The 13,641-nt window shown below is 35.8% G+C and overlaps 2 protein-coding genes across 2 annotated transcripts in view; both read right to left on the bottom strand.

Annotated features, from left to right (window-relative positions):
• Window positions 1-8,973, bottom strand: part of LOC140760920 (nuclear pore complex protein NUP107) — a 47,326-nt gene extending 38,353 nt beyond the window's left edge. Inside the window, exons 1-3 of the mRNA XM_073098011.1 lie at window positions 8,695-8,973; window positions 5,739-6,112; window positions 478-547 (exon numbers count right to left, since the gene is read on the bottom strand). Of these exons, the coding sequence (XP_072954112.1) occupies window positions 478-547; window positions 5,739-6,112; window positions 8,695-8,771 (521 nt within the window). The 5' untranslated portion in view covers window positions 8,772-8,973. The remainder of the gene's footprint in view (window positions 1-477; window positions 548-5,738; window positions 6,113-8,694) is intronic.
• A 389-nt stretch (window positions 8,974-9,362) lies between these two features.
• On the bottom strand, window positions 9,363-10,227 carry LOC140761247 (protein DMP2-like). The gene has a single exon (XM_073098509.1). It carries the CDS (start codon window positions 10,225-10,227, stop codon window positions 9,541-9,543), a length of 687 nt encoding a protein of 228 aa, XP_072954610.1. The 3' UTR covers window positions 9,363-9,540.
• Between the last annotated feature and the right edge of the window lie 3,414 nt (window positions 10,228-13,641).

The raw sequence follows: 13,641 nt of genomic DNA, 5'->3' as shown, positions 1-13,641 counted from the left end.
GGTCCACCAAAAGCTACATTGGCACAAAACCTACTTGCAGTTACACACACAATCTACCTGTAGTTATATTTACATGTTTGTACCTTTTTAGAGGGGTTAGGATGCTTAGGATGCATACAATGCCCTATCAAAATGGAAGAAGACCCAACTTGGGAGCAGAATTTGGAACTATCCATTGGTCTAAGTTATTCATGTTTAAACTTTCAAAATTTCTCAAGCCCAACACAAAGCCTAGAGCTAGGCTAGACCTGTAAACTATTATGTACATCAAGACTGAATTGCCAACTCTTGCTAATATCCAGTGATACAAAATTCCTGGATCAAGATGCAAAGAGGTGGCACTTAAAACTTACTGTCTAATGGCATGAGAGGTGCATAGAAGTCCAACCACAAATCAACCAAACAAGTAACTGAATCTAAGGAGTGGAGTTCACTAGTAAATAACAAATTAATAAAGATTGGTCGAAGCAAAAATACCTGATTGACTCAGAAACATGACGACAAGTCTTCTCAAATTGTAAAATAAGATCACCGAAGGACAACAACCCTACAATTTTATAGTAGTTATAAGTTAGATCACCATGACAAACTTCTCAATACAATAATTTTAATTAATAATGTAACACCAAAATTGAAGGAACAGAATTCTAGAATGAATGTTACCTTTCTAGATGCACTAGTTAGATCTTAAAGGGCAAATCACTATGTTTTTATTAAACTATTTAATATAAGAACAGACAATGAAGAGGCAAGTTTTTCAGTATTTAGAAAAGGGCCATCATTTCAGATTTTCTGTGCAGAAGACAGGAAGGCAATCATATAAAAGAACTTCCCAAGAAAGTTCTCAGTGCCTTTTAGACAAGATTTAGTATTCAAAAAAGTTTCTCCATGAAATCTTTAAATGCATAAATCTTCTTGAGATCCAAAAATGCAACTGCTAAAAGCCAACATATATAACTCCAATTTCTACTGCCAAAGACGAGCAAAATATTGACAATGTTTGCCAGCTGATAGACACATAGTTCAGCATCACATGTTTGTCCATCTTTAGATGTGTCTATGTCCCTCAAGTGATTTAGGTGGTCTAGAGGACAAGTGTTGTAGATCAAGATGTCATCTTAAGAAGTGGGACATATCCAGCTCAGCAAATGCACAATATGTTCCATCATGTCACCCATTTTTTCATTTTAGGTCTGCTTGAAAGTGAGTTTGCTGAGAACTGGAAGATGCCATGATGAATTGACATGACATATGCAAAACTAAACACATCAATAGTTCATGTTAAGTGACAATTCCACAATGGACTTATTAAATGGTAGTGCAATATTCTGATTAGGGGCTCTCAACAATTTATACAAAACAAAAGACCGACTCTTCAACCCTCCTACTCACAATTGGTTGGTGTATTTTGTCAGTACACTGCCCAATTTTCATTTCAATGCTCATCTTCCATGTTACTTTGGCTCTTCCTACTTAGTAGGGACATCAACGAATCACTTATTATAGGAAAGTTCAGTTCAATCAACAGAGCCTTGAACATCCTCTCTCTTCCATCTCTTACTAACATAATCTCTCTCTTCCAGTCTTTTTCAACCAATTCTGCCCTTTTCTCTGCTTCAAAAATCTGTTCCGCTGCTTTTCTTCCCAACACTTCTATTATTTCCTTACTTGGCTTCTATTCACCAGATATCCATAAAGATCCTTTTAGACAATGGAAACCATAGTTAATAATGCTACAAGTTCTCCACAAGATAAGACTATTCCAACATGGAACTTTCTGATTTGACAATAGCCAGCACGAATCAAGAATGTAGCTAATTAAATCAAAGATGATCCTTTACAAGAATGGAAAGAGAAGACATCAGCAGAGAAAGAAAAGCATCTGGCTTGGAGTGGGTCCAAATTCCAAGGTCACCTTTGTTATCTGAATAACTCTTGTCCTCTTTGAAACACCTTATATCCTTCAACGTATTTAGAATTAGATTTTCTGATTACTTACCATGTTATATCCTAGTGGCATAATTGGAGCACTGGAAGTTTGGAGCAACATTACACTCATAGATCTCAAGAGGATTTCATGCTTCATTAAAATTTTGATGGAAATATGAAACTACATGAGATATAGGAGTGATTCAATTCCTTGATGACTGGGTAGCAAGGTGAAGCAAATACATGGTAACAAAGCATAGTATCAAATGATTTGTCAAGAACGACATTCTATATCCACCAAGATAAAACGAAGGAGATGTTCAGGACCTTTCAAAAATAATTTCTTTAATGAATGGAAGTGCAACAAAACCAGTTCAGCAAGTTCTGAAAAAACATGAAGAGAAGACATTTGTGCAGAAGAAGAAAGCATTTACAGATTGTTAATGACCAACAAGAAGTTGGAGCACAAATATTCAAAAACCCCAATTTAAACATAAAAATATTTTCCTTCCATAAGCAGGAACAGGGAATTAGTAAAGTCCAGATAGAAAATCAGGACATGCTGGAAGATCACACAGAAATTGAAATACTAGTTTCACAAGATTCAACCAACTATAAAGTTCCAATTAAAAAAAAATAAGGATGAGCTACATCGTGCAAAAGAAGAACCAATAACCTTCTAGCTTAAATCCTCTTCTTCAAAGATATTTATCTTTAAGGAACCTTAATTGAAGTGTCCATCAAAGAACTTAACACTTAAAATGAGTAGATGCAGGGAGCACAAATGCTAGAGACTAGAAGGTACCAATCAGAAAGTTGAAATAATGGCTTGGGGAAGGAATTCATCATCAAAGTTGAAAGCAAAAATCATTGCAACATGACCTTGAACTCGCGACATCTCCCTAAGTAGCAAAAGCAAACATAGTAAAGGGACTTTTCTTTTTTTTCCTTATATTTTTCAAGGAAAATTCATAGAATATTCCTATCAGGTGGCTCTGATATTAACAAATGTAATAAATTACCAAAAAAGCCTTCTTTCTTAAAGTTTAACATGTGAAACATTTGTCACTGATTTTTTCTCTTGCATAAAAAAAGATTGTGTTTTCTTGTCATATTGATAATTTTAGAATTTTGGACTATTTAAAAAAATTTATACATTGGCAAATTACTATTTTCATAATATAAGTTTAGTTTTAATTGCGATTAGTTAGATTTAATTGAAAGAGCTCAATGATTTCAATGGCAATTATAATATTCTGAAAAACATAGTGGTAATTATGATATTTGAAAAGTTTTCAGTGGCAATTATGTAAAAATCTCATTTGTTCATCTAAAGACTTTTTCTTTTCAAGTGGACGAAAACGCTTCATGTAATAACTATTGATTGATAGAGGCTAAACTATCTTTCATGTGTACAGGAGGTGCCGAAAGAATCAACTATTGGAGTCAGATCGGATAAATGATGGTTGGACCCAATTTTGAGTCCGTAACATCATTCTGGGATCAACAAAGAACACTTCTCAACAGAAAAAGGAAGTATATAGAGAGGAGTAGGAGAAACATAACACAACATTATAAAGAGAGACAGAAATTTTAGGAAAAATTTTAGGATACATAAAGATATGAAGATAAAGGCGATAAAAGAAGATGGAGAAACATGAGATATTGAAAAAAAAATTTCTTCCTTTATTTTTTTTCTTTAAAGTCTTCTATTCACTACCAAAGTATAGGAAGATTAAAAATAAGGGAGAGGCATGTACTCAAAGGCATATCAACCAATGAAGCTTTTTCATCTAGTAATAATGATTAATGCCATATGAGTTCAGTGCAAGGGCTTCTTGGTTTCCAGAGAAGGTAAGGGAACTTGGAATGTCTCGAAAGTCTTCCTTTTCGTCTCAAACTCCTTCCTCAAGTGATCTCAACCATATGTTCGTTCACTTACTACAAGTCATGACTCATATACAATCCCTTAAACAACCTATTACCTGCTATCATAAGTCGGCAAAGACCCAAGAGTCCAAGTCAACACCCTTCCATAGGATGATCAAGCCTCTTTATCAAGGAACTAGGAAAGTTTTTTTCTTTGAAGATTAGGAACTAGGAAAGTTAAGTCTTAGCTTTTTTAAGAAAAAATAACTTTCTCACATTCCAATGATTTTTCACCCAAATGATCAAGCAGACTTATTCTCATGCAAGTCTCTCATAAAGGTCCTCAAAATGCCTCGCAGATAGCTCTCAGTAATATTCTATCACCCAATTTACCATAAGATTCCATTAACCATTTTCTAAAGTCATTATATAGCTAATCACACTATAAGTAATTCTTCAACCAAACAATCTCTCAGTCCAATTTATTCATTTTCCGTCGACAGGAGAACTGAAGTGGAATAGCCCTGTTAATCCTCATTATCACATTCACAGTAACACATCTGTCAAAACAATAAACACAGTTGGAATTAAAAACAAAATGTATCCACTAAATAAAATGACGCACTGAAAATTATTCAGTCTCGATTTTATCCAATAAGGAGGCAAAACCAGCCTGTCCCCAAATACAATTTTATAAAAAGTGTTTCTTTGCAAAAAGAAGAATAAGTGCTGTGATAAAAATATGAAATAAAATGGTGCTCGTTAGCGATAATCAGGATAAAGAATAAAAAAGATCAAATTGACCTTCTTGCCCTTTACCTAGCTTAATGTAAATATATATATTTTTCATTTCTTTTCTTTTGGAGAAAGATAGGAAATAGGATAATTTGACTTAATTTACCATAATTTACACGATATAGATACAATCACAAATAGGATTACAAATAGATATCCCATATAAAAACACTTTCACTATAAACATATTCTAATATATTATATTATAATCACATTACAATTTGGTAATTATAGTATAGTCACATTACAATTTGGTAATATATTATAGTCACTACAAATGTATATTATGGTAACATTACAATCTGGTAATTTGGCTTTTTGGGAGGCGGTTGGTAATTTGGAAAGTTGGAAAGTTGGGATAACTGAATGAGATATTTCAATTTCCTTATCCTAGCTAAAAGCAAGGATAAATATAACTGGATAAGTAAGGTTTTTTCCATTTTCTTATCCCATTTCCTTATCCCTTGTTTGGCAAGGGTTTTCTAAAATAAACGGAGTTTATCCCGGATAACCTACCTTATTCCAACCAACCAAACAAGCAGGCTTGAGAAAGCACATGTTCATCCTGAAACAATGAATTGCAATTTCATTTAAGACGAAGGGAAAGATTTATTTCACCTCTACCCCACAAAAGGATACTCTACCACAACACTGTGAAAACTACACAAATATAGAAATAAAGAGAGGATAAGAAAGGATAATTTCATCATTTTATGTATATCAAGCTACCAATGCCTTATTGATTTCATGGTAGCCTTTTAGTTAATAACTGTGCAAATGAAAAATGTGGCGGTGTCTGTCGTGTACTAAAGCAATATACTCTAAGACAGTGGTGCATGTTGATAAGAAGATTATTGAAGATAGATATGCACTCATTGAGAATAGGCAATCTATTGTCATGCTATTATCTTTATGGGTACAAATTGAATCAAATAATCATCAAATGTAGAGAAAGGGGTTAGTTTCGAAGGTTGCTTTCAATCTGCCCCATAAATAGGTAGTGCGTAAAAAACTTCTGAAATTATCACTTAACTTCATTAAAAAAAAAAGTAGAACAAAATTATGCTTTTCAGAGCAAATTCATGTAATGAGAGGATAAAATTGAAATCTAGACAACTATGACTGTTATAGAACAAGTAACCAACCTTGAAGTGCTGAATCAAGAAGAGATGCAAATAAAGAAAAGGTCGACTCTTCCCCATCTGGCAACACCTCATCTTCCCTCTTATAAGATTTCAATGACTGGCTAGCCACTTTTTGAACTGAGCCAAAGCCAGCATTATGCTCCGAGATTGCATCACTATCAACAAAAGCTCTTCGTTTTGCTGAATTCAATACTTTAGGTCCATCCAAGACATCAATGTCAAAGTTATCAGTCTCTTGCTTGATTTCTTCAAGGAGTAGTGCAGCATTTGGCCGTCTTTGAATATTATCACCATCATACAAAATCCTTGCTTCAGAGAATTTTGATACTGAGGTTCCTACCAGCGGTGAAACATTTGAGGTAGATTGTCTTTTCCTGAACAGGCCAAAAAAATGAAATACTATATTGTGAAATTTATTCAGTTACATGTTGTTTTGAGAAAAGAAAGGGAGAGACAAAATGGCATGGAATTTATAGATAGGAGAAATCAGTTCCTATAAAAAACAAGTTTCCTTTTGCTTCCAGTGAATTATAAATATTTGAACACAAAGTAATAGTAAATTTTGTAAACAATTAAAACATGTGTAGCAAAAAAAAATGTTTCCTATCCCAAAAGATGTACTCGAAACAAAATCTGAAAATAGAAGAAGTAATGATGTGCAAACACACACTTTAAACTTAAAATACAATCTAGTAGACAGATAAAGGCAATTAAATTGTTGATGTGCAACTTACTCATTTACAATTGATGCTCAGGCTATACGAAAATATGCAAGCAATGTTGTACCACCAAATAAATATAGCTTTTCTATCATGATACATACGCAGTTATAGAAACTATGATTACAAGTAAACCCTCTTCAAGCTTACTAAAACCAGCACAAAAATTAAATTCATCTTCACAAACAAGATAAATGAAACAAACTTCCCATTAAGAAAATAGCAAGCCAATATAAAATTACGAAAAAGACCACTAGTATGCATTACAATAAATTTAACAACCAAAGCAATTGCAAAATCCCAATGTTTTCCTGCACAGTATTTAGTCAAATATAAACCAAAATTTTCTTCTAGATGAGAACACCAAGGAAAGAGGGTCACACTAAGAGCCAAACCCGCATAGAAACGCTAACATCTTATGTAGAAGATACATCCCCCTACATGTTGCCCAACACACGCACAAAGAACTCCTCTCTAATTCTTCAACATCACTCCTACTACTACTTGGTGAAAAATTAGAGTAATTTGTGTGTCGGGCAACAGGTAGACAGCATATATTGAAGAATTAGCAAGGATTTGAGTTTCGGCCGATCCCGATCCAGGCCGAAACCATTCGGCCTGGCCTGCTGCAGGTGGCTGCAGCTGACAGCTGTCTGCTGACAGCAGCAGTAGAGAGAGAGGGAGAGAGAGAGTGAGGGAGAGAGAGGAAGGGAGAGAAAAGGAGAGAGAGAGGGAAAGAGCAAGAGAGAGAGTGAGAGAGAGAGGAAAGATTAAAAAAAATGGGGCATGAGAGAGAGAAAATGGAAGAGAGAGTGTGGGAGAGGGAAAGATTAAAAAAAAAGGTGAGAAAGAAAGAGAGAAAAAGATAAAAAAAAGAATGTGGGAGAGAATGAATAGAAAAGAAGAGAAGGAGAAAAAGATATTTTTACTTTTTAGGCTTTATATGTGAGTAATTATTATTTCTTATTTTTTTATAATTTTTTCTAAATTTTTAGAAATTTCTCTAACATTTTTAATAATATTTAAAATTTTATTTAATTAAAATAATCCGATCCGATACAGGCAGCCAATACGACCGATACGGTCGATACAGCCGATACGTATCGTTTTTTCGGACGGCCGATCCCGATCCCGATACCGATTTTTGGAACCTTGAGAATTAGAGAGGGAGAAGAAAGGAAGATTAAGGATCACAAAAGAGACAAGATGAGGGGGAAGTAAGGAAAAGTAAGACAGTTGATAATCTACCCATAGAACATAACAATCAAATTCTTTAGGCATCACAATTATTTACAGGTACAAAGTGGTCTACTCAATGGATCCAATGTACTTCTTCTTTCTACTAAGATCCTCTCTTCATCCCTTTGTAATTATGTGAAAAATAATATAAAAACAAGCGAGGTAGAAATTCAGCAGCAAGAATCACTGATGAGGTATATAGTGGAGGAGGTTTCCTATATTACTAAACCAATTTTTGGATCCATAACAAGGGTCTTAGCCTATGGCAAGGCCTCTACAGTACTTTGGCATTTTAAAAACTCATCATCAAGTTCTACGAGTGTAGGAAGCATTTCCAAGACTAAATGCAAGACGTGGATACACGAAGAAAAAAGATAAATAGACTAAATATACTTCAAGATTTGGTGACATGAAACATCATATGATAATCCAGAAAAGGAGTGAAAAGCCAACAAAGTTAGCAAAGACTTGTTTGATCTTCTACATGCCATGGTATATTTTCGAGAAAGTCATGCTCTGAGGATATACAACTGAAGTGTTGTTGAATCAATAACAAGTAAGTAGCATCAAAGTTCTCAGCACATATCCTTTTCAAACCATACTCCAATATTCATCTGAATAAGAGCATTCAGCCCAGACTCTGAAGAAGTCAACAAGTTGATTGAAACGAAGTTTCCAGAAAGGAAAAAAGCACAAAAGAAAGACGCTTGTCATTTAATTCATTTAGAAGACCATGAGAGCCATCAAAAGCATTCTCCAGACAAGACCCATCCGGATAACACAGTAGAGTATCCTAGTCAGAGCACCCGTGCATTTCTATTCCCCACAGCACAGTCCATGGGACAAGCACCTGAGCAAGCCTTCCTACCACAGAAATTTCTATAAGAAGTTGCAAACTTTCTCCTACTTTTAATTCAATTCAGTGATTCACTACAATCTTTAACGCCAACAATACCCTAAAATCCAACTCAACAACAATAAAATGGAGGTCATTGCACCTGTAGCGACGGAATTGCTCCCTGCCGCTAAGATTCTCGGGATTGAAGTAGCTCGGATACGAATCCTTCTCCTCCATCTCTCCCGATTCCTAGGAGGCGAATCTTCGAGCCCTACACTTCGAAGAGAGGAGGAAGTGAAGGAAGGGTGGAAAATAACCACGAGAAATCTGGACGCATCCAGGATTCGACGGCGACGTTGGGTTTGCAGGAGTGATCGGATCGGTTAAACCCTAATAAAAACCTCGCGGCATTTGGCCGAGGTTCGAAATCCGAGAGTGCTCGGAAGGGAGCCGCGTAATATTCATCTAAGTGGCGACAAGCGTCTGGGAGATTGGACTGGGCCTTTTGATTTCCTGGCCCAAAGGCCTTGGGCTTTTAATAATAATTGGGTCAATTAGGGCATGCATACTTAAATCTAACGGTTAAATTTTTTTTTTATTCTAAATTATAACTGTTTATTTTAAAATAATCACTAAATATTATAATAATTATATTCTAGAATACAAAAGATAGTCATCAAAATTATATCCTAATTATTAATTTATCTTTGATATTTATCGTATAAATCTACTTTATATTAAATCAAGGGGTATATTTAAATATAATCTTTCTACTAAATGCTTAAAATTGTGTCATTAAAAGAATCAGCATTGCAACTCTCTCTGGATTCAATCATCTCATCGACAACTTTGATCGTATCCGAAAGAAAATATAAGAGGCTTTGAATTAAAGCAAGCATGATCCGAATCTTCGGATTGATGCGAGTGATAGGTTTTGCTCAAAGACTATGAAAAGAGAGAGAGAGTGTGTTCATCGATCATCCTTGGATTAATTAATCACTGCTAATTAACGACGAGTGGTGTCCGTATACCCGATCCCTTTCCTGTACGTCGGGAAGACTATGAAGACGATGCTCGACAAGACCCCGGCGCCCAGTGGCAGATTCACTTGCAGCTCCCTCGCGTCCGCGCCGAGGTCGGCCGGGAAGAAGCAGCTCTGTATCTCGGCGTCGCTGAAGGCCACCGTCAAGAACACGAGAGCGGAGAAGAAGGCATGGACGCAGTCCAACCACCTCATCCGTAGCCTCCCGAGATCGTCCAACACGGCGCCCCGGTCCTCGTCGGGGCCGTCGTAGTTGAACACGCGGAAGCCCCGGAGCGTCGCGACGCCGTAGTAGAGCTTGCCGTCGCGGCCGACGAGGCTGTCGGTGAAGGAGAAGAAGACGCAGGAGACGACGCAGAGGTGGATGAGGAGGGCGGACAAGTACTTGTTGGAGGTGAAGCATTTGCCGTGGTTGGTGAAGGAAGGGGACAGGGATTGGAAGGCGAGGACGGTGCCCGCCGGGAGGAGCCTCGTGAGGTTGGCGACGCGCGCCAGGGTCCGGTCGATCAGCAGTGGGGGTTTGGCGGGCTCGACGGACGCCGTGCTCCTTGCCGGAGCCGGCCGGTCCGGCGGAATCCGGTCGAGGTCCCTCAGTTCTCGGAGTTGAGGGATTTGTGTCGCAGGATTCACACCTGACGATATTGATGCCATGATTCTTAAATGCGTATATGCGTACAAACGAGAGAGGAGAGAGAATAGGTTTTGCTAATAAAACAAGATAACCTTATGACGTTAAAACTTGGAAAGGTTTTGGTCACTTCTAATGTCTTTATAAATATAAATACCTCCGACATATACAATAGTTCTTTTAACAGTTGTAATAATGATCATCGGATGCATGTGATTAATATTCTAACTCCACGTAAAGCTTTCGCTCTAGTGATTAATACATCGGCATTCGCATGCTAATCTAAACCAGTCGATCTATTATTCATTACTTTCTAATGTATTATGCTTTTATTTCTTATTCTTACTCATTAGTAGTGTTTATAAGTAAAGGTAGCACTACCCAATACTCATATATAGGTTAGGGTACTGTGAGATATTCTTACTACTCTCACACGCTAAGTAGTGACCCAAAAGAGAGAGCTTACCTTTAACTAGCCAGTTAAAAATACGCAAGGTATGGAGTGAGGGTAAAGGATATAGATTTGATGCACGAGTTGTGCAGTGGAACGAGCGGTTTCGATGCTAAATTGGGAGGATACCCCTCAATTTATGCATGAGTTGGTACTTGGCAACTCGTATGATGAGCTATGAAGTTATTACTTTTAGCTTCTGTGCATAGGACTTGGTGCAGATTTCAGTCCCTTTTTATATTGTTTTGAGGTGTAGGCAGATATGATCATCACTTGTAAGGAGAAAAGATAAATGTTAGCTACAAAATATGAAAGGGGCTTTGTGTGAGAAGATTAATATGATATTTTTAAGTGGGGTATAAAGTACAAACCAAAGCATCCATGGGAATGTCATCCTGAGATGCCATACTTGAGACCACATTACATTGGTGGTCATTTTGAACCTACTGAGCCTGGGCTCTGAGAGAATATGTTTAGTTTCTGGGCTGTTTAAGCAGGCAATTGATCATTTATTTTTTGCTTGTAATTTTGCTTGTAATTTTGCTTGTGATATGTTGTCTCATTTAGTTCTATTTGGCTCGTGGGCGGCAACCAAACCCTTCATGGATTGAAGGCACCTTGAATCTCATTTTCCCGGTTTCCTCAAACGTAATATTAATAGTTTGTTTTCAAGTCTTAACAAGCCGCTGTTAAGCTCCCTAATTACAGTTGATGGTCATTGTGGGCATTACCAATTCACATTTGTGGCTAAAACCAACGCTATGCGTAAAGCTCTACTCTCTAACTATAGTCCATACATCTCTCATTTGGTTATGTAATCGAACTCACTGCTATAAGTGAATGTTTTGAAGGGTGTATATGCTTATTATGGACCAGATCTTGACCGATCCAAATATAAGAAAATTATGAAAATTTATATAGTGGTCATGATTTAGGATTCTAATGGCTTTCGTTTCACGTCAATCAGATATCTGGATGAAAAGATATAATTAAAATAGTGCAGCAAGGTCAAAATGGGGCGAATAGTAAATATCCGACATTGCGATGGTTGTCCGAGAGTGGTGGACGGCGAAGGGTGGTGGTGGACGACCATAAAGTAGGGTGGCTGCTGAAGGAAGGTGGTGGCTAGGATTTGAAAGCTTTGGATATTCTACGACTATGATATACTACTAGAAAGGTAAAGATAATCTAATGGCTATGATAAAATAGTAAATACGGTAATAAAAAAATAACTAAATTTAATTAATTCTCAATGCTTGAATTCTTGGATATTTAACAAAAAAGCCTAACCCCTTTATATATAGAGGTCGGTTATAACGAGTCCCACTAGTAATAGCCTTAAAGGCTGACATTACTTGAATTAGAATTTATTTTAAAGGTTTATATGACTTAATTGGACTTGTCATAAAAGCTTACTTAACTTAATTAGACTTGTCTTAAGCATCGTCGTGACTTATTTCGACTTACCGTAACTAGACTTGCCTTAAGGGCTGTCATAACTTATTTCGACTTACCTTAATGGCTCACATGATTAAACTAGACTTAAAAGGTTTACATTATAAAATAATTAAAAGATAAATAGACTTGACTCGACTTAATCCACATGGTCGAATCGTAACAATATTTTTCGCTTGTCTATTATAATTTTCCAACTCTTTTTTTCTAATTTTTACTATTTAATATCTTTCGAGAAGCTAATTAATCTATAGATTTGGTCGGCAAACTAGGGCAAAATAATAAGCAACGGTTGTACGTGGGAAAGCTCTTTTTCTCTCTCATTTGTAGGTCTTCTATCGATTGATGGCAGCAATTTGTTTTGCGACGTGGGAGTTAATTAATGCAGTAGTTTCTTCTTACAAAAAGAAAGAATAAAGAAAAACAAATGATGTGGTAGTGGCATTAAAATATAGACAATAGGCAAGTCAAACCATATGCCTTAATGATTTGGAGAACGTATTCAATCTTACATCACATAGAAGTCTTGAGAGTGCATGAACATATGGCATTACTTCAAGCAATTACTCTTCGAGCCAGCTAAACTTCAATCTTACACCTTGTTGCTTGATCATGACATCAACTCTCTAAACTTAAAAAGTAGTGTTTAATAGGGCTGTCCAAATAATCAAACCGGCTCGAGCTCAGCTTTTTAAGATTAGGTTTAAAAATAATTTTAAGTCAAGCTTGATTATGAACCGGCTTAACTAAATAGGGTCGATAAGGCTCAAAATAATTATAATATATATATATATATAATATAAATAATATTTTTTATACTAGACTATAATTCTATTATATTCTAAAATTTACTTAAATGGATTATTATGTACTATGATTTTATAAAGTTTAGTTCTAAACTTTAATCACATCATATTTTTTTCTAAATAGATGGATTTTTCTATTAGTTTATATTTTTATTAATTGTGCCTTAATTTTAAGTTTGATTTAAGTTTAAATCAAGCTTAATTTAATTCAAGCCTCATCAGGCTCAAAATTTATTTTGAATTGATTAAGACTTAAAATTGCTTATTGTTTTACTCGAGTTCGAAATTAACTCAAAATTGGCTCAAATTGATCATAAATATAGGCTCGAAACTAATTTCAATTTCAAACTTGATCAGAGCTAGGCTCAATTACACCCCTAGTGTTTAACGGAATAGAGGGATGTGTGCCTTAGAGTTAAGGCTATGAAAAAGATCGAGCTACCTAGTTTGTGAATGAATTAAGCGAATTTAGAACCAAAAGTAGTTTCATCTGGAGCTTGATCAGAAGGTGTCATGCTTAAGCTCGGCTCACTAAAACTTTAAAAGAAAAATGTTTTTACCAAATTAGTCATCTCTCAAACTTTATTTACCATACTCCAGACTTAATATTATCAAAAAGAGTTTATTTTACTGTAACGGTCGGTAAAATATTGAATGTTTCAATGCTTTACTAAGGAGAAAGAAAAACTTTATCTTTCCCACATAAAATGCTGAACAATTAAATA

The sequence above is a fragment of the Typha angustifolia genome, chromosome 6 (genome assembly GCF_048772165.1).
Source record: "Typha angustifolia cultivar Huaian chromosome 6, ASM4877216v1, whole genome shotgun sequence".
NCBI classification, from domain to species: Eukaryota; Viridiplantae; Streptophyta; class Magnoliopsida; order Poales; family Typhaceae; genus Typha; species Typha angustifolia.
Note: the sequence above shows the minus strand (reverse complement) of the source record. Positions and strands in the feature narration are given on the sequence as shown.

Bases quoted from the DNA above. Each gene is read 5' to 3' on its own strand.
- LOC140761247 (XM_073098509.1), bottom strand. From the start codon at position 10,227: ATGGCATCAATATCGTCAGGTGTGAATCCTGCGACACAAATCCCTCAA.